The sequence below is a fragment of the Oncorhynchus clarkii genome, chromosome 12 (assembly GCF_045791955.1).
Source record: "Oncorhynchus clarkii lewisi isolate Uvic-CL-2024 chromosome 12, UVic_Ocla_1.0, whole genome shotgun sequence".
Taxonomy (NCBI): domain Eukaryota; kingdom Metazoa; phylum Chordata; class Actinopteri; order Salmoniformes; family Salmonidae; genus Oncorhynchus; species Oncorhynchus clarkii.
In genome coordinates this window covers 46,530,305-46,556,621 of record NC_092158.1, presented here as the reverse complement: position 1 = coordinate 46,556,621, position 26,317 = coordinate 46,530,305, and the positions used below count along the sequence as shown (strand labels likewise).

The 26,317-nt window shown below is 42.2% G+C and overlaps 1 protein-coding gene across 4 annotated transcripts in view; it reads left to right on the top strand.

Annotated features, from left to right (window-relative positions):
* The first annotated feature begins 8,249 nt into the window (after positions 1–8,249).
* Positions 8,250–26,317, top strand: part of LOC139423239 (14-3-3 protein epsilon-like) — a 39,469-nt gene continuing 21,401 nt past the window's right edge. For 2 of the 4 annotated variants that reach the window (XM_071175037.1, XM_071175040.1), the window contains exons 1-5: positions 8,398–8,586; positions 24,044–24,152; positions 24,263–24,493; positions 24,627–24,778; positions 24,853–25,385. In XM_071175037.1, coding sequence (XP_071031138.1) covers positions 25,307–25,385 — 79 coding nt within the window. In that variant the 5' untranslated portion in view covers positions 8,398–8,586; positions 24,044–24,152; positions 24,263–24,493; positions 24,627–24,778; positions 24,853–25,306. Of the gene's footprint in view, positions 8,587–24,043; positions 24,153–24,262; positions 24,494–24,626; positions 24,779–24,852; positions 25,386–26,317 lie in introns of all 4 variants that reach the window. The other 2 variants (XM_071175038.1, XM_071175041.1) reach the window with 2 other exon arrangements.

Below are 26,317 nucleotides of genomic sequence, written 5' to 3'. Positions count from 1 at the left end.
GCCAATCATCGTCATTTGGGGAGGGTCTGTTTATTTTGTCCTTTCTACCTCGTCTGAATTGTTTTAATTGATGTTAATTGTCTTTCCGAAATAGGAAAATAACATGACCTGAAGTGCCATGTATTTTTGTGGAAATGTTGGTAGATTTTATTTCCTTATTTTTTGGGGTTGTTTTTTTTGCCAACCGAACAATTATAGTCCAAACACTCCTTACTCCCTCAACTATACCCTGTGGTATTATTGTGTAAATGTGCATAGTTGCTCAACTTTCCCAACGGTGTAAGAACCTACGTTCCTTCCAAGTCCATGTCTATGAAGCTGCAAGACTTTTTAATAATGCTAAGAGTGAGAATATTAATTAAAAGCCCTGTGCAGATGTTTTCTATGTTAAAGTTTACAAAGACACTACCGTTTGCTCTATTGAAGGCAGCACTGAGGGCAATCTGCATAACTTATGTTGGCTGCAGAATCATTGTATTTACGAGACAATGAACAGTTAAAATGTGTCTGTAAAAGTTTGAATGGTTTTATGCTCTGTATGTGATATAAACAGAGTTCAGTGACAGGAGGAGTAGTAAGGCAAGAGGATGATTGAACTATGACACAACGCACCAGGGTTGTGTTCAGTAGGGTACAACGTAGCAAAATGTTTTGCGAAGGGGGTAAAACAAATAGTTCTTACTGGTCAAGTTCAGGTAGTAGGCTACCTCCCAGTTTCACTGTTTTGTTTTCTCCCTACTGAACCAGACCACAACCAGACTCGTGTTGCCCGGGTTAAATAATATGTTTAATAATATGTTTTAATGAATTAGAAATTATGCAATCTGTATTTAGCAATGACAGAGAGAGATTTACACAAATGAATGACAAACTGAAAATATGACATTAAACTGCCTGACCGAGTTCTCCTATTGCATAACTTTGAATTATTTGTTTAAGTCAATACTGCAGATTGGGAAGGGTGCTGTGGACATGTACCTGGCACATCTCATTTTCCCTTTCTAGTTTTCTTGAACTCTGTTGTCAATACTGTTTGGATTTCTTGAAAGGAAACAAATAATTGATGTGCTTTCTGTTGGTCTTTGGCTTTTTAATGTTGTCCTCTGGTATGGCACTGATGGGTATGTATTTTACCATTATGTTCATAGTGTAAGAAGTTGTTGTACTTTGTTTGGTTAACATTGCTCAAATGTTCTCGAACATTTCCCACCAACACCATTCTGCAATGTGTTGCCAGTTGAGCCAGGTCATGTTGTGTCTGTTGTACTTGCATGTTGCATCCAGTGACACCTGTCTGTCATCCAACCATCTCAGGCTTGCCTTGAAGAGACTGTCTCCATTTCATAGAGGGCCATGATCATATGATACCGTTTTGTCTAGTGGAGTATAGGCCAGCAACTTTCGCCCTTGGACCAACGAATACTTGGATTTTAATGAGTGATTTTAAAATGGTGTCCTTTCACAAACATTTTTCAACGTTGAATCCCTTTTCTGCACCTTATCTCTTATATTGCCTCTGTTACTGATGATTGTTTTTTTATGCCTCATCATCATTCATGCCAAACTGTTTTCATTCTCCTGTATTTTTGTAGGTAATTCCACAGAAACTGAATTACGCTGAGACTCTGGTTTTAAAAAAGAAAGAAAATAAATATTTTATTTTTAAGTTTAATAACAAACCATACTATGCACAATGACTAATTTGAACAATTTAAACAGTAAATTACAAACAAAAAAATGACATTTACTGGAAAAACTATCTGCACAGTTCTTCCTGTAAATATTTTTTGTAAAAATGTATAAGTAGTAATTGTGCATAGAGTTTGTATGGTTAAACTTTGAAATTAACTTTTGTTTGGTATACATTTTTAAAGTGAAATCTCAGCGTAATTACATGAAATTGCCCTATCCCAATTACAATTTTCCTTTCGTGCCATCCCTTTTCTTTTGAAGAGGACAGGAGTGGGTGAAAATATAAATAATTGATTTTAAGATGTTCCATTGTGATATAACACTATTATTTGAAGTTCACATTTTACCTTTTAGTTTCTGTAGCATGTAATGTGTTAATATCCTTAGTAAATAAAAACCTATTACAATTGTGTCAATTTGCTGTCTTAATTTGTGTTTGTCTCCATCCAACGCCTGATAGGACTGTGAAGCAGCACAGACACATGCATACACACATACAATAACATACGCACTATACATACACATGGATTAGGTACTGTAGATATGTGGTGGAGTAGGGGCCTGAGGGAACACAGTGTGTTGTGAAATCTGTGAATGTATTGTAATGTTTTTAAAATTGTATAAACTGCCTTAATTTTGCTGGACCCTAGGAAGAGTGCAGCAGCTAATGGGGATCCATAATAAATACAAATACAGACATTCTTAAATTTTGGGCATTTTTTTGTTACTTATAGGCTATGTCTCTTCTGACTGTCACACATTGAAAGTGAAGTGATACAATACACACTGAATGCTAGCTAGCCCTTGATCATGACTGTTCCATGGCATTACATTACACATAAGAGTCGTTGGACGAAGGCGTCTTCTGCAAGGGGAGTTTTAATTAAGGATCGGCGTCCCATCAACAGGACAGTTGTAAATCATGCAACGCCTTATGTCAAGATCGCAGATTTTAGAGAAACAACAAATGGCGGTACATATAAGCGTCTTATATCGGCTGAAAGCTTATATTCCCAGAGATAACATGAAGTGTCGTTTTGTTAGATAAAATAATGTTTCATATCCTAAAGTGGTCCATATAGCATGCACGATCATTTTGTATTTCCACTCGTTCAATTTGCAAAGAAAGGAATCTGAAAATCTCACTCTAAACGTTGTTTCAACAAGTCAAATCACATTTGAATCTATTCCTCAGAGATCCTAGAAGGTAACAAGACTTCACGATTTCATTAGGCGTGTAGTATATCCTATAGGACACCATATTTGGTCAGAGAGCGACAACCTTCATGGCACGCCGATGACGCGGGCAGCCATCACTTGAACGACTGTATCTTTGTCAAATAAGCACCAATTGGGGTCAAACAAAGCTAGCTAGATAGCCAATGAGCTGGGCTTTACGGGAAACCATGTACATGTCAAATAATGTAGCTACTAACCTTGTATGACAGCATGCCTTTTCATTTTGGACAAAAATTATAAGGATATTGAGAGTTATGAAGTTATGAAAACTGGTTGTTTTGCTAATGTTGAACTTATAATATGGCTACTAATACTTGGAAAGCTAAAACAAAGTCCAAGTATACAGATTTGACAATATTCTTGCAGAAAAATGGAAAATGAATGCGAATGTCTCCTTCACGATTTGCCCAAATGTACCTGGGGACTTCACACTAAAAGTTGTGTAGTTCAGTCATACTTTAAGTTATCCATCTGAAACCTTGCATATACACCGCCATCTTGTGGACACTATCGGAATTACAACCAGAGTGATGGCTAGAACTATGAGCTTTCTTTTGCATTTCAGAGATGGTGGTAGAAAAAGACTGGTTGGTTTTTTCTTTATATTTTCTTCTACCAAATCTATTGTGTTATATTCTCCTACATTCAATTCACATTTCCACAAACTTGAAAGTGTTTCCTTTCAAATGGTGCCAAGAATATGCATATCCTTGCTTCAGGGCCTGAGCTACAGGCAGTTAGATTTGGGTATGTCATTTAGACTAATTTCTTTTTTAAAGGGGGCTATCCTTAAGAAGTTTTAAGATCCCAGACGCTCGGTCTGAACATTACCATGCATCGCTTGCTGTATAATTTTGGAAGCATTAGGATATCATATCAGTGAGATACAATTTTTTATACACACCTTGATAAGGTTAGTGTTCCCACACCGCCATATCTACATGTTGGTTGCCATGGCGCCGACAGAGATGGCCGCCTCGCTTCGTGTTCCTATGAAACTATGCAGTTTTTTGTTTTTTTACGTGTTATTTCTTACATTAGTACCCCAGGTCATCTTAGGTTTCATTACATACAGTCGAGAAGAACTACTGAATATAAGATCAGCGTCAACTCACCATCAGTACAACCAAGAATATGATTTTCGCGAAGCGGATTCTGTGTTCTGCCTTTCAACCAGGACAACGGAATGGATCCCAGCCGGCGACCCAAAAAAACAACTCCGTAAAAGAGGGAAACGAGGCGGTCTTCTGGTCAGACTCCGGAGACGGGCACATCGTACACCACTCCCTAGCATTCTTCTCGCCAATGTCCAGTCTCTTGACAACAAGGTTGATGAAATCCGAGCAAGGGTAGCATTCCAGAGGGACATCAGAGACTGTAACGTTCTTTGCTTCACGGAAACATGGCTCACTGGAGAGACGCTATCGGAGGCGGTGCAGCCAGCGGGTTTCTCCACGCATCGCGCCGACAGAAACAAACATATTTCTGGTAAGAAGAGGGGCGGGGGCGTATGCCTTATGGCTAACGAGACGTGGTGTGATCACAGAAACATACAGGAACTCAAATCCTTCTGTTCACCTGATTTAGAATTCCTCACAATCAAATGTTGACCGCATTATCTACCAAGAGAATTCTCTTCAATTATAATCACAGCCGTATATATTCCCCCCCAAGCAGACACATCGATGGCTCTGAACGAACTGTATTTGACTCTTTGCAAACTGGAATCCATACATCCTGAGGCTGCATTTGTTATAGCTGGGGATTTTAACAAGGCTAGTCTGAAAACAAGACTCCTTAAATTGTATCAGCATATCGATTGCGCAACCAGGGCTGGAAAAACCTTGGATCATTGTTATTCTAACTTCCGCAACGCATATAAGGCCCTGCCCCGCCCTCCTTTCGGAAAAGCTGACCATGACTCCATTTTGCTGATCCCTGCCTACAGACAGAAACTAAAACAAGAAGCTCCCAAGCTGAAGTCTGTCCAACGCTGGTCCGACCAAGCTGATTCCACACTCCAAGACTGCTTCCATCACGTGGACTGGGATATGTTTCGTATTGCGTCAGATAACAACATTGACGAATACGCTGATTCGGTGTGCGAGTTCATTAGAACGTGCGTTGAAGATGCCGTTCCCATAGCAACGATTAAAACATTCCCTAACCAGAAACCGTGGATTGATGGCAGCATTCGCGTAAAACTGAAAGCGCGAACCACTGCTTTTAATCAGGGCAAGGTGACTGGTAACATGACCGAATACAAACAGTGCAGCTATTCCCTCCGCAAGGCTATCAAACAAGCTAAGCGTCAGTATAGAGACAAAGTAGAATCTCAATTCAACGGCTCAGACACAAGAGGTATGTGGCAGGGTCTACAGTCAATCACGGACTACAAGAAGAAAACCAGCCCAGTCACGGACCAGGATGTCTTGCTCCCAGGCAGACTAAATAACTTTTTTGCCCGCTTTGAGGACAATACAGTGCCACTGACACGGCCTGCAACGAAAACATGCGGACTCGCCTTCACTGCAGCCGAGGTGAGTAAAACATTTAAACGTGTTAACCCTTGCAAGGCTGCAGGCCCAGACGGCATCCCCAGCCGCGCCCTCAGAGCATGCGCAGACCAGCTGGCCGGTGTGTTTACGGACATATTCAATCAGTCCCTATACCAGTCTGCTGTTCCCACATGCTTCAAGAGGGCCACCATTGTTCCTGTTCCCAAGAAAGCTAAGGTAACTGAGCTAAATGACTACCGCCCCGTAGCACTCACTTCCGTCATCATGAAGTGCTTTGAGAGACTAGTCAAGGACCATATCACCTCCACCCTACCTGACACCCTAGACCCACTCCAATTTGCTTACCGCCCAAATAGGTCCACAGACGATGCAATCTCAACCACACTGCACACTGCCCTAACCCATCTGGACAAGAGGAATACCTATGTGAGAATGCTGTTCATCGACTACAGCTCGGCATTCAACACCATAGTACCCTCCAAGCTCGTCATCAAGCTCGAGACCCTGGGTCTCGACCCCGCCCTGTGCAACTGGGTACTGGACTTCCTGACGGGCCGCCCCCAGGTGGTGAGGGTAGGCAACAACATCTCCACCCCGCTGATCCTCAACACTGGGGCCCCACAAGGGTGCGTTCTGAGCCCTCTCCTGTACTCCTTGTTCACCCACGACTGCGTGGCCACGCACGCCTCCAACTCAATCATCAAGTTTGCGAACGACACAACAGTGATAGGCTTGATTACCAACAACAACGAGACGGCCTACAGGGAGGAGGTGAGGGCCCTCGGAGTGTGGTGTCAGGAAAATAACCTCACACTCAACGTCAACAAAACTAAGGAGATGATTGTGGACTTCAGGAAACAGCAGAGGGAACACCCCCCTATCCACATCGATGGAACAGTAGTGGAGAGGGTAGTAAGTTTTAAGTTCCTCGGCATACACATCACAGACAAACTGAATTGGTCCACTCACACAGACAGCATCGTGAAGAAGGCGCAGCAGCGCCTCTTCAACCTCAGGAGGCTGAAGAAATTCGGCTTGTCACCAAAAGCACTCACAAACTTCTACAGATGCACAATCGAGAGCATCCTGGCGGGCTGTATCACCGCCTGGTACGGCAACTGCTCCGCCCACAACCGTAAGGCTCTCCAGAGGGTAGTGAGGTCTGCACAACGCATCACCGGGGGCAAACTACCTGCCCTCCAGGACACCTACACCACCCGATGTTACAGGAAGGCCATAAAGATCATCAAGGACAACAACCACCCGAGCCACTGCCTGTTCACCCCGCTATCATCCAGAAGGCGAGGTCAGTACAGGTGCATCAAAGCTGGGACCGAGAGACTGAAAAACAGCTTCTATCTCAAGACCATCAGACTGTTAAACAGCCATCACTAACATTGAATGGCTGCTGCCAACACACTGACTCAACTCCAGCCACTTTAATAATGGGAATTGATGGGAAATGATGTAAAATATATCACTAGCCACTTTAAACAATGCTACCTTATATAATGTTTACATACCCTACATTATTCATCTCATATGTATACGTATATACTGTACTCTATATCATCTACTGCATCCTTATGTAATACATTTATCACTAGCCACTTTAACTATGCCACTTTGTTTACATACTCATCTCATATGTATATACTGTACTCAATACCATCTACTGTATCTTGCCTATGCTGCTCTGTACCATCACTCATCCATATATCTTTATGTACACATTCTTTATCCCCTTACACTGTGTATAAGACAGTAGTTTTGGAATTGTTAGTTAGTTTACTTGTTGGTTATTACTGCATTGTCGGAACTATAAGCACAAGCATTTCGCTACACTCGCATTAACATCTGCTAACCATGTGTATGTGAGAAATAAAATTTGATTTGATGTTACAGCGCTTGTTTACGGAAAACAGACAAGGAGGCGACCACCTGTGCTAATTCGTTATCTAGCAAGCTCCCCCGAACACCTTTGTGTAAGTGCAACTCGGGGAAGTGTATTTTTGTCAGATGGAGGCACCCATAGTTGTATGGATCTGTGCAAAACTGCTACAGTAAGTGTATCTTTTTTATTTTAAGGATTCTCGCTGATGAAATACATGTTGCGAAAGGTACTTTTCTAAACGTTAAATACAGCGTCGGGATTGTAGTTCACATGAGGCAGTCGTGGGAGAAGTCATGGCTGAGAACTAGGGGAAAAGCAGAATGCCACCTAGAGCTTGAAAGCTAACAATGCATACAGCCGACCTGAGATTATGACAGACTGATTGACTACCCATGGCTCACATGGCTGGTGAGAAGAGGTTAAAATCACTTATATTTTTTTATCTAACTAGGCAAGTCAGTTAAGAACAAATTCTTAGTTACAATGACGGCCAAACCCAGACGACGCTGGACCAATTGTGCACTGCCCTATTGGACTCCCAATCACAGTCAGTTGTGATACAGCCTGCAATCGAATCAGGGTGTCTTTAGTGAAGCTTCAAGCACTGAGATGTAGTGTTTTAGACCGCTGCGCCACTCTGGAGTCACAGTATTATAATAACAGTATTGACTCCAGCAATGACAAGGAGTTGTGAACCAGAGCCATATACTAAAATATAAATATGTGGCCCTGATGTGTGAACCACCATTATTATATGCACACTACTTTATGGAGTCTGGTCATGCTGAGTGGATTATATTTAACTGAATCTTTTTAATACTGGCCTGTGTTTCACATTGTATTTCCATCGATTTTTGGTTGACATACACATTGTCTTTCAATAGATTTTTGGTTGACATATAATCACACCATAAATACATGAGATGAAATGGGTTAGTGGCCAATAGCTTGCACCGGAGTGTGTGAGAAAGAAAAGTGAAGAGCGGGGATGTGGTGTTGGCGTGGATTGCGTCAATTTCCCGGATTGAGTTCGGACGCCATCTTTAAACCAGTGCTACCGGTAGTTAGATAGTGGGGACGCTGAGCTGCTGCTCCACCAGGAACCGCAGTCTGAGACAGACCCACGGTCGAGCCTCTCCTTCAGGCCGCACATCATCGACAGCCCGACCTCGAACACCATGGCAGATCGAGAACACTTAGTATACCAGGCCAAACTCGCCGAACAGGCCGAGCGATACGATGGTAAGGACTAAGATTTACTGTCAATGCGGAGTATGTCCCTCATTCGCTTGTCTCCCTCTCTCTAGCGGGGGGCTTCGAGGAGCGGATGAGGTGGTTTGAATATGGATTCGTTAACTAGCTAGTAAGAGATCGTAGTAGAGACAAAATAGCGTTGAAGATAGGGTTTCCTAACTAGTTAGTCATTTAACGTTAGTGGTTTGATTGAACAAAGGTATCAAGCGATACACATGTGTATTACTGGGTTTTAGGCTATTCAGTGATTGCATGGGCATGGGTGATATTCAGCCCATGCTATTTTGAAAGCCGTTGGTTGTTTCTGCTGGTGGTCCTGTTGTTCCGACTTCGTTGTTAGTTCTCAATGGATGTACTAACGTTAACGTAACTAGCTAACGCTAGTTAACAAGAGAGCATGACAGCTAACGAACGTGAGCTAAAATCTGTGGCAAAATGGCGGTTAACAATGGTTGCCAAATTGCAATAGCTACCGTGTCATGGGGAATGGTTAAGGTTACCTAGGTTACCTAACCATTTGTTCACAAAAATAATTTGGTTATTTGATGAACTAGCTAGCTATTTTGACAGTAATGCCATTACACTAAAAATAGCGGCTTCGTAGCCTAGTTAGCTAACGTTAGTCTTGAAGCTACTTTGCTAGTGACTGCAGTTTTGCCAACTATTTTTCAAGGAAAGTATAAGTTACTTGAGTTTGAGGTTTAACGGCACCCAGAAATGTTGTAGTACTGCCACCAACTAGACTGGAATAGAACCCTCTTATACTTTGCTTGGAAAAAGTACGGTATTTGTTTCCCCTATATAAACCTACACTAATTAAAACCCCACCACCCTACTCCACTATTTAAATCTATCTAGTCCTACCTCGGGGTTAAAGGACGGAACACCAATACTCAACATACCCGGTAACTCTAATGACGTCAAATCATACACCCAAATACTTCTCTGCATCTGCCACCACAACCTCTATTTTCTGCGACTTGTGTTCCATCCCTGCAGTACTGTTGATAACCATTGCTATGAACAAAACCAATCTTACTGAAGAATATATCCCGGGTTGCCAGGTCAAGTAAACATTTCTAGCACTATGACTATTCAAAACATGCACCAAAGGCTTGAAAACTAGCCCAATTTGTCCCCACAGCAAGTAAGGAGTTGCCATATCTAAACCATTTCCCATAAGTTAGAGCCAATTAAGATATCCTTGTAACAACGTTAGAAGCAAAATGTAGTTTTCCTCAAAATAATTATTGCAAGCTATGCCATGGTGTAATAAAGGAATTTGAATATGTGACATGAGAACTGATGTCGCCCTTATTTAACTTGCTAGATCATTTTCCATCAATGGATGTGGATTTAACTCGTTTGACTGCTATGATTAAGTAATACGGCACACGGGGGTATGGTATATGGCCAATATACCACAGTGGCCAATGGCCAATAACCACGACGCAATGCGGGGTGCCTGGATACAGCCGTTAGGTGTGGGTATATTAGCCATATACCACAAACCCCCGTGGTGCCTTATTGCTATTATAAACCGGTTACCACGGATTTCAGCCAATCAGCATTTGGGGCTCGAACCAGGTTTAAAATTGTAAGTAAGTCGCTTTTGTGCATTTGCATAACAATAGATACATTTGAGTGATGAATGTTGGACAGAAGATCTCTGTGGTAACCGGTTTATAATAGCAAGAAACACTTTTACATTTTTACATTTTTTTTTTTACCTTTATTTAACTAGGCAAGTCAGTTAAGAACAAATTCTTATGTTCAATGACGGCCTAGGAACAGTGGGTTAACTGCCTGTTCGGGGGCAGAACAACAGATTAGTACCGTGTCAGCTCGGGGATTTGAACTTGCAACCTTTCGGTTACTAGTCCAATGCTCTAACCACTAGGGTACCCTGCCGGATGAACATAAAAAAATTGAATGTTAGGCTACTTTCTGGCAGTTGTGCTGATGTTAAGACTACAAACCTTTATAAATGGCCCATTTGCGAGATTGACTTGTCATTTCAATAGGCATAGGCTTCAGACTCAAATCTGGGTTTATGATTCTAATCAAATGTTGCCGTAGTTTGCTTAGATAAAAGCAAGTAGCCTATAGCCCCTGATATGTTCTACATCTCATTTCAGACGGTCTACAGTAGCATAGACAAGATATAGGCAAGATGTAAACTGAACAATTCAGCAGCTTGCTTAGTTCAAATTCACAGACAAATTTGTTCAACATGAATAGCGAGGCAATTTCGCAATAAGAAGTGCTTGTTTCCCCAATAGCCTGCTGGAATAGGCTACTGAGGATGGGGTCATGATTTCAATCACTGAATGAAATATTAATAATGTCTTAATGAACTGAATATGCTTGTCAACAATAGCCAGTGTTTATTTTTTACATTTGTTTTATCTGTAGCCTAATCTGACTACTTTTACCGTCGATCAAATGCGTTCATAATAACACAAGGCTACAGTAAATTGAAGTTACAGGCAAAATGATTTGCAATGACTCCAGTGATTCATAACTTCATAATTTCAACATGTATTGTGTCAAATGGTAGCCTACAATGGCATATACATTAATTGGCTATTTGATGGCCAACAAAGACAAATGTATAATTCTCCACACACACACTACACTGCCTGTCAGTTTAATTTAGGACTTTTCCCCCATAAAAAGAACCATGCGAGGGTGTTCCGTAGCTTCCATTTAAAAATGTCTACTCGTGCAGCCCCCGAGACCCAAGAACTGAGCATGCATGAAGCACTTTGTTTGATACCGTTTTCTTTAAGCAGTCAACATTAGAATGCAGTTTAAACCACCCCAGAGTAGATTTATATAATGCGCCCCAAAGTCATTTTCCAGTGCTTTGTCGCCACTATTTCTTGATGTGCATCAGTTCTAGAGTATTTAATGTTTCATGGAAAAAGGTTTGAAAATAGCTGTCTCCATAATGAAAATCTAAATAGTCTACCTACAACTGGTAAAAAGTTGTCATAACGTGTGCACGTGCTGGCTGCTCTCTCGCTCACGTGCCTCAGCCAATAACTGTAGTGCTTTCTCAACGCACACACCCCTCCGGCCCTCCCCACCACTCACTCAGCAACAGCCTGTCTCACTGCCTGACAGTCAGGAGCAGTTCACAGTGGGGGAATTTATATATATATATATGAGATGCCATGGCGTCCGCAGTGCAAATACCTGCGAACCAATACATTTTCACTCACAACTTTTTCAAAGTAGCCCAATTAAGTGGGAAAACTGCAAACATGGCAACACTGTATATATCACTGGCCTTATCTCTCCATATTGGTATAGATCTACTACTCACAAATCCTCTCAGGATCCCTCCCCCTTGACCCATTACTTTCTTCACTACCTCAGCATATGACACCCTCTGCACTACTCTAACCCTTGGTAACCTCAACCTGCCTCTCTCGCACTGGACATTTCTGATCCGAAGCCCCTTGTGCACCCCTACAATTAACACATACTGCTTCTTTTCCCAATGCTACTTATTCCTTTATCTCATGCCTTTCTGCACACTTCTCACACATGGGAACCTCCCTCCTACACAGTGCGCCACATGCACATAAGCTTCACACCTGTAACAACTAGGGATGCACAATATATTGGTGAACTTATCGGCATTGGCCCGATGTCTAGTTTAACGCCGATGTGCAAAACCGATGTCAAAGCTGACGTGCATACCTATATAATGTAATGACGCCATGTAAACTTTTGCGCTACACTTGCAACATTTCTAACCTAGCCCACAATGTCTGCTGTGTAAATCGAGCAGTCATTTGAAAGAGTAAGACAATTTCAGCGACTCAACTCAAAGGCGAAATCCATTAATGGCAAGATAATGGTATTCATTGCCCTTGACAATCAACCGTTCTGATGTTGGCTTTTGCCGAATGGTCGAGCACTAGTACACACTACCAAGTGTGCTATTTTTCAGATGTTGCTCTACCAAAGTTATACAGTAATGGCGTCACTGCTAAAAAATAAACATTGCGTCACTGCTATTAGCGTTATGACTGACATTTGAACCAGTGATATCAGCCCTGTGAGCATGCTGAGTCTGACAGCACAATGTGTCATTGAGGATTTCGTACTGAGGATGTTGCATGTTCGTGAATGTGCCGGTTTGTCATACCGCCGCTGCCATTTCAATGGCATTTGAGAACATGTTTGAAACTTGGAAACATGAACACACTAGCAAGCTCCATTCAAACAACTGACTCGAGATATATGCTCAATCACTGCGCCTGCAGCAGATGTGATACCCTCTGTCATGGCATTAAAACGCCTGCTCGACAAAGTGATTCGGTGGCATTCTCTCTCTACTGTGTCACCACTATGCTCAACTCTATGTACAAGGACCGCTACTTCGATGCAGACAAGGAACGGGGTTTACGTGAAATGTTACATACGCAGCTGGACAAGATGGAAACGGACACAGTGACCGTGCGCACGGAGAAAGGCCATGAACAGAAAGAGCTGAAACTTCACTGCTTGACATATGTCATGAAATCCTGGTTGAGAATTAAACGACTGAACAACGAAACAGCACAGCTCAGCAAGTAAGTGAAAGAAATAGGTTTTGATTATTATGTTTTACTGGTAATGGGGACATGCATAAAAGCCTCAAAATAACTTTTGGGTGTGTGTGTAACCTTTTATTGAACTAGGCAAGTCGGTTAAGAACAAATTCTTATTTACAATGACTGCCTTCCCCGGACGACGCTGGGCTAATTGTGCGCCACCCTATGGGACTCCCAATCACATCCGGATGTGATACAGCTAGGATTCGAACCAGGGCCTGTAGTGATGCCTCTGGCACTGAGATGCAGTGCCTTAGACCGCTGCGTCCGTGTCTGTGTTAACTATTTAACTTCAAGAATTCAGTTATCGGTATGTTGTTTTTTTGCAAGGAAAATATCGGATATCGGCATCGGCCAAAAATGCCATATCGGTGCATCACTAGTAACAACGTAATGTATTTGCCGCATTATCTCATACGGTATAACTGAAATATCCTAACATCAATTTGTCTCATCAAATATGTTTTGTTTTGTTTGTGCTGGACTCCCAATCACGGCCTGGATTCGAACCAGGAACTGTAGTGATGCCTCTTGCGCTGAGATGCAGTGTCTTAGACCGCTGCGCCACTCGGGAGTCTGGAACAAAGGAACTGATTAAATAATTGAAGGTTAAGGTAGATAACCTTTTTAAAAAATATTTGTACTTTAATTATTTTAAATAATTATTCATGCCTGTGGAGTCATTTAACAACAAGGAACAGATTTTAAAAAGTGATGGTTGCACACACTCAGCAGCCGCCCGGCAGTGCCGCCGTACAGCTGCGTTCAGCCGAGCGGGCACACTCAAACAGTGAAGTCGATAAATCAACTAAGTTTCTCTCTGGGGCAGCCTTAAAAAGTAGTGTGTGTGGAGTCCACACAGGTTTTCAAACCCTGATTTGCAGCCACAGAGCTCTGAGGGTTGGGTTTCCTGCTAGTTATCTTGCTATCTATTATCAACGCTAACAGTAAGCAAACGTTAAACTCAACACGCTAGGCAGCTAGCTAGTTAATGTTAATTGGCAGCATTGTAAAATGTTTTAGCTAGCTATCTAACTACGATCGCACCAGCTAACTATGCAGCGATGGGTCTAACCCCCTACCACCAGGACAGCCTCAATTTGTCGGGGCATTAACTCTACAAGGTCTCAAGCATTCCACATGGATGCTGGCACATGCCAACTCCAATGCTTCCCACAGTTGTGTGAAGTTGGCTGTATGTCCTTTTGACTTTTCTTGATACACAGGAAACTGTTGCGCCTGGCACCTACTACCATACCCCGTTCAAATCCACTTCCATCTTTTCACTTGCCCATTCACCCCTGGAATGGCACACATACACAGTCCATGTCTCAATTGTCTTAAGCATAAAAATCCTTCTTTAACATGTCTCCTCTTAATCTACACTGGACAAAAATATAACCCAACATTTAAAGGCCATGTTTCATCAGCTGAAATAAAATATCCTAGAAATGTTCCATTTGCACAAAATGCTCTCAGAATTTCTCCCAAATGTTGTTTATATAAATTTTTAGTGAGCATTTCTCCTTTGCCATGTGTGGCATATCAAGGAGCTGGTTAAAAGGCATGATTATTACACAGGTGCGCCTTGTGCTGGGATCAATAAAATGCCATTCTAAAATGTGCCGTTTTGTCATCACACAATGCCACAGGTGTCTCAAGCAGAGATAAGTCGGACTTGGGTGACTGGAGACAAAACTGTTGGAAAAGCATTCCAGCTGAAGCTGGTTGAGAGAATGCCAAGTGTGTGCAAAGCTGTCAAGGCAAAGGGTGGCTACTTTTTAAAGAATCTCAAATATATATTTTGATTTGTTTCCCACTTTTTTGATTACTACATGATTCCATGTGTTATTTCATAGTTTTGATGTCTTCACTATTATTCTACAATGTAGAAAATAGTAAAAACAAAAACCCTTGAATGAGTAGTTGTCCAAACTTTTGACTGGTACTGTAGGTCCATGATGTCAGGAAGCTTGGCTCTAGTGATTTACTGGGCCGTACGCACTACCCTCTGTAGTGTTTTATGGTCCGATGCCGGGCAGTTGTCATACCAGGCGGTGACGCAACCGGTCAGGATGCTCTCGATGGTGCAGCTATGTACGTTTTTGAGGATCTGGGGACCCATGCCAAATCTTTTCAGTCTCCTGAGGGGGAAAAGGTGTTGTCGTGCCTTTGATACTGTCTTGGTGTGTTCTGACCATGATAGTTTGTTGGTGATGTGGACACCAAGGAATTTGAAGCTCTCAACCTGCTCCACTACAGTACAGCCCTGTCAATGTTAATGGGGGCCTGTTCGGCCCTCTGTTTTTAAGGTAGTCCACAATCAGCTCCTTTGTCTTGCTCACATTGAGGGATCGGTTGTTGTCCTGGCACCACACTGCCAGTTCTCTGACCTCCCTATAGGCTGTTTCATCATTGTCAGTGATCAGGCCTACCACTGTTGTCAGCAAACGTAATGATGGTGTTGGAGTCGTGCTTGGCAACGCAGCAGTGTGATGAAGCCGGTGACAGGTGGTCTACTTCTCAATGCCATTGGATGAATCCCGGAACATATTCCAGTCTGTGCTAGCAAAACAGTCCTGTAACGTAGCGTCCGCGTCATCTGACCACTTTTGTATTTAGCGATTCACAGGTACTTCCTGCTTTACTTTCTGCTTGTAAGCAGAAATCAGGAGGATAAAATTATATTCAGATTTCCCTATTGGAGGATGAGTGAGAGCTTTGTATGCATTTCTGTGTGTGGAGTATAGGTGGTCTAGAGTGTTTTATTTTTTAAATGTTATATATTTTATTTTTCTCTGGTTGCATGTGACATGCTGGTAGAAATGAGGTACAGAGGATTTAAGTTTGTCTGCATTAAAGTCCCCGGCCACTAAGAGCACCGCTTCGGGATGTGCATTTTCTTTTTTACACATGGCCTCCTATAGCTTGTGCCAGCATTGGTTTGTGTTGGTAAATAGACAGCTAAAAAAAATAAGAAACTCTCTTGTTAAATAGTGTGGTCTACAGCTTATCATGTGGTACTCTACCTCTGTCAAGCAAAACCTCAAGACCTCCTTAAAATGAGACATTGCGCACCAGCTGTTATTGACAAATAGACACAACCCCCCCACACACACACACACACACACACACACACCCCTCGTCTTACCAGACGTAGCTGTTCTGTCCTGCCGATGCACGGAAAACCCAGCCGGCTGCATATTATCTGTGTCGTTGTTCAGCCACGACTCTGTGAAGCATAAGATATTACCATTTTTAATGTCCTGTTGGTTAGGGTAGTCTCAGATCTTCCAGTTTACTCTCCAGCGATTGCGTGTTGGCCAATAGAACGGATGGTAGAGGCGGGTTACACACTCACCGACAAATTCTCACAAGGCACCCCGATCTCCGCCCCCTGTATTTCTGTCTTTTCAATGTCAGGGATTTGAGCCTGATCTCGGAGCAGCAGTATATCATTGGCGTCGAACTCATTTAAAGAAAAAACGTTAGTCCAGTTCGAGGTGAGTAATCTCTGTTGTGATATCCAGAAGCTCTTTTTGGTCATAAGAGACATTATCAGCAACATTAAATAAGTTACAAACAATGCGAAATAGCACACAAAATAGCACAGTTGGTTAGGAGCCCGTAAAACGGCAGCCCCCCCCGGCGCCATTATAATTTCTATGATTGCAATGACTCTTTCCTCAGTGGATGTCGCTACACATTTGGGCTCCCTATCATTGATGCCTGTTAGTGCCCAATTATGCTGAAGTGATCCTTCAAGCTTCTTTTTTGAGTGGATTCTGAATTCCTTTTGGAAGCCTTCCCTGTAGCATACCACCACCTTTCCTTGACGAGTGTTTTGATGTGGATCTTGAATCGAGCTGAGAATTGCCAGGGACCATACGATATTATATCTGTACTTAGGTGCTGATATGTATTGAGATTCTATATGTATTACAATTCGATACTGTGATTTTTAAGATTCGATGTTCCAAACATATTGCTCACATATCTGTTGCAGAGTGACGAGAGCCATGATAATGAGTTTAGATTAGTCATAGAAATAAAAGTGCATAAAACAAATTGCTGCCCTATTTAAAAAAAGAAAAAAATAAAAAATAAAAGATGGAGAACAAGCTATGAAGGAAAAATAGGTAGCTACAGCCAATGAGTGCAAAATAATATTGCAATATTGTCAAAACGATATGATATAGCATCAATAATAATATCCCGACATGTAACTTGTTTTTTTTCTTATCACTAATCTTGAATTATTTTTCTTCTCCTGACTTATTAGTACTTGAATTATCTGAACTGTACCTCTCTAATGACCCAGTTCATAAAGTATGCAGACTCATCTGGGCTAAGACTTTCCCATGATGATGAATGCAGAGGAAGATGCATTAAATGCCTTAGTTTCATTGAATTTTTATTTTCCCCATTTAACATGACAGCAGTATTGCTGGGAAGGCACACTGTTAAGTGCTGTAGTAGTATCTGAGAGTTTTCTAGATTTTGATATCGAAGATCAGCAGTGCTACACATAAGCCATGCAGGTTCTTCTCTGATCTCTTTTGCCCTGCTATGAAACAGGATACTGTCCCCTACCAGCTCTAGCCTACAACCCCCCCCACCCCCCACCCCTCATGTCCTTACGCCTGCTGAAAGAGGTCAATCACCTGGAGGGGCCGGCCACTCAGAGCCCCTGCAGGCCTGCTGTGGAACAGGCCACTCCTCCTGAGCCCCCTTTGGCACAGAGGAATGTGCAAAGCGCATAGTGCAGCTGGGCTTAAGCCAGACCAGAGACTGTAAGGTATGTGCCTATGCAGCCACCCTGACATGGGGACCAAGGGACAGGAGGAGACGAGAGCAGCAGTGTGCTACTCTCTTATGTAAACCCTCTCTCTCTCTCCAGCCCAGGCGAGTCATCCAGCCCCAGTGTGTGTGTGTGTGTGTGTGTGTGTGTGCAAATAGATCACACAGGAGCTGCCTGCTTAGTGGGGATCTTTGCAAAGACTGTGCTCTCTTACCTTTTCCTCGCTCCCCTCCTTGGTGCCTATTCTTTCAGGAAGTGCACTTATACACTGCTTCCAGCCACACCGGGCTCAGCAGTCCTGGTCTGTCGCTCAACAGACCTGAACACGTTCCAATGTGGTGTCATAATGGTGGCAGTAACACCCCTCCCCCCAACACCTCAGTCATGTCTGTTCTCTTCTTTCTCCATTGACTGAGTAGTATTCCTCTTTCCTTGCTTGATGGGTTAAGATAGAACAGTTAACAGAAAGTATATTTTTTAGACACCGAATGCTCTTGCAGTCATTTAAAATGTTAATTTGATTTTGTCGTTGTGCTAATCAAGGTGGCAGAATAGCTGAGCAAAGTAAGATGTGCTGCTTCCACACATGTATGAAAGGCAAGCTGGTGCGAGTCCTGTTCATTCAAACTAGCTGAGATCTTCCTTTTCTTCATGTGTTCTCGATCACCCAGGTCCCCTACACAGACATGACATTTCTACATTAAGCGAGGCACCACACCCTAATAGTGTGAACCCTCCATTCTTAAATAGAAGTTTGGAACCACCAAGACTCTTCCTAGAGCTGGCCATCCCAGCCAAACTGAGCAATCGGGGGAGAATGTTTTTGGTCAGGGAGGTGACCAAGAACCCGATGGTTAATCTGACAGAGTTCCTCTGTGAAGATGGGAGAGAGAACCTTCCAGAAGGACAACCTCTGCAGCACTCCACCAATCAGGCCATTATGGTAGAGTGACCAGACAGAAGCCACTCAGTAAAACGCACATGACAGCCTGCTTGGAGTTCGCCAAAAGGCACCTTAAGGACTCTCAGGCCATGAGAAACAAAATTCTCTGGTCTGATGAAACCAAGATTGAACTCTTTGGCCTGAATGCCAAGCGTCAAGTCTGGAGGAAACCTGGCACCATCCCTATGGTGAAGTGTAGTGGTAGCATCATGCTGCTGGGATGTTTTTCAGCGGCAGGGACTGGGAGACTAGTCAGAATCAAGGCAAAGATGAACGGTGCGAAGTACAGGGAGCTCTATGATGAAAACCTGCTCCAAAGCACTCAGGACCCCTCAGACTGGGGTAAAGGTTCACCTTCCAACAGGACAACGACCCTAAGCACACAGCCAAGACAATGCAGGAGTAGCTTTGGGACAATTCTTTGAATGAGTAGCCGAGACTTGAACCCGATCAAACATCTCTGGAGAGACCTGCAGCAACGCTCCCCATCCAACCTGACAAAGCTTGAGAGGATCTGCAGAGAAGAATGGGAGAAACTCCCAAAATACAGTTGTGCCAAGACTTGAGGCTATAATCAATGCCAAAGGTGCTTCAACAAAGTACTGATTTTAAAGGGACTGAATACTTATGTATTCAGTGTTAACTTAGCTAAAAATAAAAAATAAATCTAATTTATAAAAATGTAAACAGTTTTTACTTTGTCATTTATGTGGTGTGGTGTGTAGATTGAGGAGGGGGGGAACAATTTAATCAATTTTAGAATAAGACTGTAACCTAACAAAGTGGAAAGTCAATTGGTCTGAAGGCACCGTGTCTTTGCCATAGATGAATAGTGTAAACTTGTTATTATATTTGCTGACACCCTTAGTCAAATTTTGGCACGTATAGAGTAGTTATCCCAACGACGTTGGTTACAAGGCGGTACTTATTTAAATTAGTTAAATACCATTGGTGTATTAAAATGAGCTAGGTTGACGTCACCCTATGCCCTTAATAATCCCGCCCCCCTGAACCCAATCTAACTTTATCAATCTAGAAGCAACAGTAATTTTTCATACTTTGGTCATCATACTTTTGATCTGGTTTCATCAAATTTCATAATTTTATTTCAGCTTCCTTTCCCCTACCTTTTACATTTTGTGTCAATCTGTAGAGGGGTCACTGAGTGCGTTTGAGCACGGCCCTAGTCCGCTGATCAAAGCCACGGCTCAGTGGTCTTCTGCTGCAGAGATACTGTAGTGCTGCTGCTCTTCCTGGGCGCTGACTGTCGAGCATTGAGTTTCTGCGGCATGCTTTGTGGAGGTCTGCCATTGGCTGCTGTAGGTACACTCTGTCTCTCACTCTGTCTCTAGAAGTCTTAGGCTCTATGTATATGGCACACACTGTTCTGCCTGCCTGTGCACCGCATGGCCACACAGTGCAAGACCCCATGCTTTCTGGGGGTTCCCCCTCAGTCCCATAAGCATTGGTATATAGCAATGGTAGGGTATTGTGTAACTGTAAACATATAGGCCTAACGTGGGCTATAGGCCTAGTACGGCAATATGTTATGCCGTAATTATTACGAGCAATATTTCTGCTCTAGCTAAGAACTGTTGTAACCACTTACTGTATTATAACACCCATATTGGACAGCTGCACAGCTCCTTTCATTTTCCTTGATCTGATTTACTGGTGTATCATTAAATGTGAAAAGCCCCCACCTGCAAGTTGCCTCACTTTGATTACACCAGCCCTGTAATGGTGTCTCTTGACTGCTGTGTTTTACAGACAAAAACCAAAAGTTATTTTATAAAAGAAATCTCCCAGACTTGGACACTGACGCAGTACTGAATTCGACGACGTTCTATGAGGGAAGATTCTAGAATTCCGAGACACTCCTCTGGTCTTTGGCTCAGCAGCCAGCTGGGCTCTACTCCCACGGCTACGCCCATCTAGCGTTAATGTAGGTTTGCATAAAGTCCCCCCCCCCCCCCCCCCCCGCGTCTATGCTGGCAACTCCCCAGACACTCCATTAAGAGATCTGGTGATGACAGGAACCTTTCAAGGTGTGCATCTAATCTCTTTATACATCTAAATATGGAAGAGAAATGTGCCAGGAGACCCTGTTCTATACAGTGAGTGTAGTTGGCCTATGTGATCCGTCCTGATAGTCATTGTGTATGAAAACCCAGTGAACCGCTTTGGATTGAGGATAAATCCATAAATCCAACAATTTGATAATTTCTTAATGGTATTTAATAAAAATGGTAATATACCTTGACAATTAGATTACACAAAAAAAATCAAAACGTCTCTCAGGACCAATCCAGTTAACAACCCAAATAAAACTATCAGTAATCAAAGTGCAATCTGTGTACGTACACCAACAGATATGCTAAGAATATGTACAGCAGTAAATATATTAGCAAGCTTTGTCGAGAATCCAGTATATAACTACAGGCTGTGTTTTTATATAAACAGTATTTAAAAAATGCAATGTAAGATAGTGTTTCCTCGGCCTTCATTTAAGTGTGGTGCTGCGCCACGACAGAATCATTGCCACCACACCTATTTCTACCAAACATAGTTTCTGTGGAGCACATCGGCTTTTCTTGGTAAATAGATCATCTGGCTTCAACACAGTTCTGAAGGTTACTTAGCTCTTTGAGCTGTGGCAGGCAGCCTGCAACTCGAAACACAGCGTGCCAGGGACCAGTGCGCAATACAAAAGCTCTGTGTCGCGAAACACAATTCACTTGAATCACTTCAGTGTACCCGTGTGAGAAACTGCAAAAAAGGTATGTTAGCTTGTTTGTTTGACTATCATTAGCCAGCTAACTAGTTAACTACATAAACTATCTATAACCTAAAAACTCTACTAACATCATTTAGATCTAAGTTGAAGTCAGAAGTTTACATACACTTAAATTGGAGCCATTAAAACTAGTTTTTCACCAACATTTTCTTGTTAACAAACTATAGTTTTGTCAAGTCGGTTAGGGCATCTGCTTTGTGCATGACACGTAATTTTTCCAACAATTGTTTACATACAGATTTATTTCACTTATAATTCCAGTGGGTCAGAAGTTTACATACACTAAGTTGACTGTGCCTTTAAACGGCTTGGAAAATTCCAGAAAAGGATGTCATGCTTTAGAAGCTTCTGATAGGCTAATTGACATCATTTGAGTCAATTGGAGGTGTACCTGTGGATGTATTTCAAGGCCTACCTTCAAACTCAGTGCCTTTTTGCTTGACATCATTGGAAAAAAAAATCAACCAAGACTTCAGAAAAAATTGTAGACCTCCTTGGGAGCAATTTCCAAATGCCTGAAGGTACCACATTCATCTGTACAAACAATCGTACGCAAGTTTAAAACACCATTGGACCACGCAGCCGTCATACCGCTCAGGAAGGAGACACGTTCTGTCTCCTAGAGATGAACGTACATTGGTGCAAAAAGTGCAAATCAATCCCAGAACAACAGCACAGGACCTTGTGAAGATGCTGGAGGAAACAAATATACTTTTGTATCTATATCCACAGTAAAACGAGTCCTATATCGACAACCTGAAAGGCTGCTAAGCAAGGAAGAAGCCACTGCTCCAAAACCACCATAAAGAAGCCAGACTACGTTTTGCAACTGCACATGGGGACTTTTTGTAGAAATGTCCTCTGGTCTGATGAAACAAAAATAGAGCTGTTTGGCCATAATGACCATCGTTATGTTTGGAGGAAAAAGGGGGTTGCTTGCAAAACGAAGAACACATCCCAACTGTGAAGCACGGTGGTGGCAGCGTCATGTTGTGGGGGTGCTTTGCTGCAGTAGAGACTGGTGCACTTCAAAATAGATGGCAACATGAGGAAAGAAAATTATGTGCATATATTGGAGCAACATCTCAAGACATCAGTCAGGAAGTTAATGCTTGGTTGCAAATGGGTCTTCCAAATGGACAAGGAGCCCAAGCATACTTCCAAAGTTGTTGCAAAATTGCTTAAGGACATCAAAGTCAAGGTATTGGAGTGGCTATCACAAAGCCCTGACCTTAATCCTATAGAAAATGTGTGGGCAGAACTGAAAAGCGTGTGTGAGCTAGGAGGCCTACAAACCTGACTCGGTTACACCAGCTCTGTCAGGAGGAATGAGCCAAAATTCCCCCAAGTTATTGTGGGAAGCTTGTGGAAGGCTCCCTGAAATGTTTTACCCAAGTAAAATTGTTTAAAAGGCAATACTACCAAATAATTATTAAGTGTATGTAAACTTCTGAACCCCTGGGAATGTGATGATAGAATTAAAAGCTAAAATAAATAATTCTCCCCACTATTATTCTGACTTGTCACATTCTTATAATAAAGTGGTGATCCTAACTGACCTAAGACAGGGAATGTTTACTAGGATTAAATGTTAGGAATGGAGTTTAAATGTATTTGGCTAAGTTGTATGTGAACTTCTGACTTCAAATTTAGAATATTGCTGCCACAATTGAAAACTGTAAGGCTAGCTATTGGAATATCCACAAGTAACATTATGTTGATGATAGAAACATGGTTTTCTAACGTTTCTATTCTAGCAAGTTAGCTAGGTAGTTTGTTTGGAACTGTATCATGTGCAAGAAAGAAAGCTACATCTGTCTTCAATTAGATTTTTTTTCTCAGGCGAGTTAATTGAAATATTTCCAGCCACAGCAGCAAAATAGAGAGGGGGTAGTAAGGACAAGTGTCCGGTAATGTTAACTTAGCTAGCTAATGTCAAATCAGCCTTATTTTTATGACACTTTCTTTAGTTAGTTATCCCTTTAAAAGCTTAAGCTATCCTTTTTATAATAAGTGTGTGACTTTACTAGACCTAGACGAGGCAGAATCCCGGGAGTGAGTTAACAGAGGAGAGGAAAACCAGGAGGGTAGATGGAAGGAGTAGAGTAGAGCTGAGTAAGGCCAAGTGTGCGCTACCGGCAATCCAGATGTGACATAAAATTGACAGACTGAAGCCGTGGCTATATAATACGCCACATGGTTAGTCAAATGTCCTTTTAATTAGGCTAAGGGCTAAAATGATTGCTTATTTAGTCTGTAGCATTATGTATTTATTTCTGAGCCAACTCCACCAGGACCTCGATGGCCCAATGGGTTTCTGGGTGCATTCAACATCGAGGAGGAGAGGGAGAAGCCAGGTGGACAAGACCAGGGTGCAGTTCTGGGTTCGGGTTCAGAAAGGAGGTAAAAACATTTGTTTTCAAATGCTGTGATTAAACCAATGTTACATCCTGTGTGTTGGATCCACTAAAACAGCTATTAATCACTTATTTTCTGTTTTGTGCTGTAATTAGGGAATGGATCCATATCTTGTTGGCCTTCAGGACAGCCTAGACCGGAGGTTCCAACACCGGTAGATTCTGGGGGCCTTCAGTCTGTTGGGACCTCAGCCTGCTTTCTCTAGTGAGAGGATAAACACCTTTAACCTGAACCTCTTCCCCAAGCAGTTCTTGCACCCGCCAGAGGCTGCTGTGCTGCAAGAGTGGTTGTCTTACAAGCAACATGTGTTTGTTGGAGCATTCAAGGTATGGCATTGAGTGTGAGTCTTTTGAAGAGAACATTTTAGGCCAGTGTTGCCCAACCCTTTTTCCTGTTGAACTACCACTCTGTTGGCTCTTCTTTAATGTTGAATATCTTTTTGTTTTTAATGTATTTCAGGGGTTGGACCAGATGATGGCAATGACAAAGCTGGCCTTTCAGTTTGATGAGTGGAGGCTATCTACACTTGCCTTATCCAGCTGGCAGCAATCGCACTGACTATACCAGTGTCTTCCGTTAATTGTGAGAGGGACTTCTCTGCAATGAAACAAGTAAGAACATTTAAATGTGGAAGTAGATCCTCTTTGTCCCAGTCCCCCCTCTTATTATTCTTTTGTTATTTCAGGTCAAAACAGACTTGAGGAACAGACTGCAGGGAGAGCATCTAGCCGCCTGCATGCGGCTCTGCATCAACAACCCCCCCCCCCCCCAATCAAGCAGCTCAATTACAGGAGGGCGTTGGAAATCTTTTTCCAAAAGCCCAGAAGAATAAAGTGCTCTGACAAAGGCTGTTACCTAAGTCAGAACTAGGTTTTTGTAAGAACCTGGAACGAGATTTCCAATGCCCGCCCTCCTTTTGTGATGAACATGAATCAGGGAACTCTAATTCATGTTCCTCTGTTAATTTTGTCAATATAAACTTTTTTAATTCAGAAAGGTCTCTGTGTTTCTTTAGATAGCTGCAGCACTCAACCTTAAGTTGCATCCTGTATACTATAATCATTTTACCAATACGTTATTGAGATACTTTCTAGAGGTAGAAATATATTTAAGATGGTTTGAGTGTTTTTCCTTTTTAAATGCCACCAGAATCAAGCTTTTCAGTACTTGTTTTGGGAGAGAACACATGTGAACACATGAGAATGAGCAATGTGAAGAGTTGAGTATATGAATAAGAATACAGTATTTAATCCAGTATATAAATAATGTAACAAATGTAATAGTAGTAGATGTATTAGAATGAGCAATATGAAAGGGAAAGGAAGAACACATTATGAATACAGTGTTAACGACAGTATAAAGGAAACGGTCCAGTGTTTAATGTTTCTATACAGTGTTTTCGGAAAGTATTCAGACCCCTTGAGGAAACAAAAAATATAATCCATCTACACAATACCCCATAATGACAGTGAAAAATGTTTTTTTTATTTTCATGTTTGCAAATTTATTAAAGAAAAAAATGAAACCTTATTTATGTAAGTTTTGAGACCCTAAATTGAGCTCAGGTGCATCCTGTTTCCATTGATCCTTGAGCTGTTTTTACAATTTGATTGTAGTCCATCTGTGGTAAATTCTATTGATTGGGCATGATTTAGAAAGGCACACACCGGTCTATATAAGGTCCCACAGTTGACAGTGTATGTCAGAGGAAAAACCAAGCCATGAGGTCGAAGGAAAGGCACAGATCTGGGGAAGGGTACCAAGTAATGTATTCAGCATTGAAGGTCTCGAAGAACACAGTGGCCTCCATCATTCTTAAATTTAAGTTTGGAACCACCCAGACTTACTAGAGCTGGCCGCCCGGCCAAACTGAGCAATCGAGGGATAAGGGCCATGGTCAGGGGGGTAACCAAGAACCCGATGGTAACTGACAGCTTCAGAGTTCCTCTGTGGAGATGGGAGAATCTTCCAGAAAGACAACTATATCTGCAGCACTCCACCAATCAGGCCTTTATGCTAGAGTGGCCAGACGGAAGCTGCTCCTCAGTAAAATGCACATGACAGCCCACATGGAGTTTGCCAAAAGGCACCTAAAGTACTCTGACCATGAGAAAGATTCTCTAGTCTGATGATGGCAAGATTGAACTCTT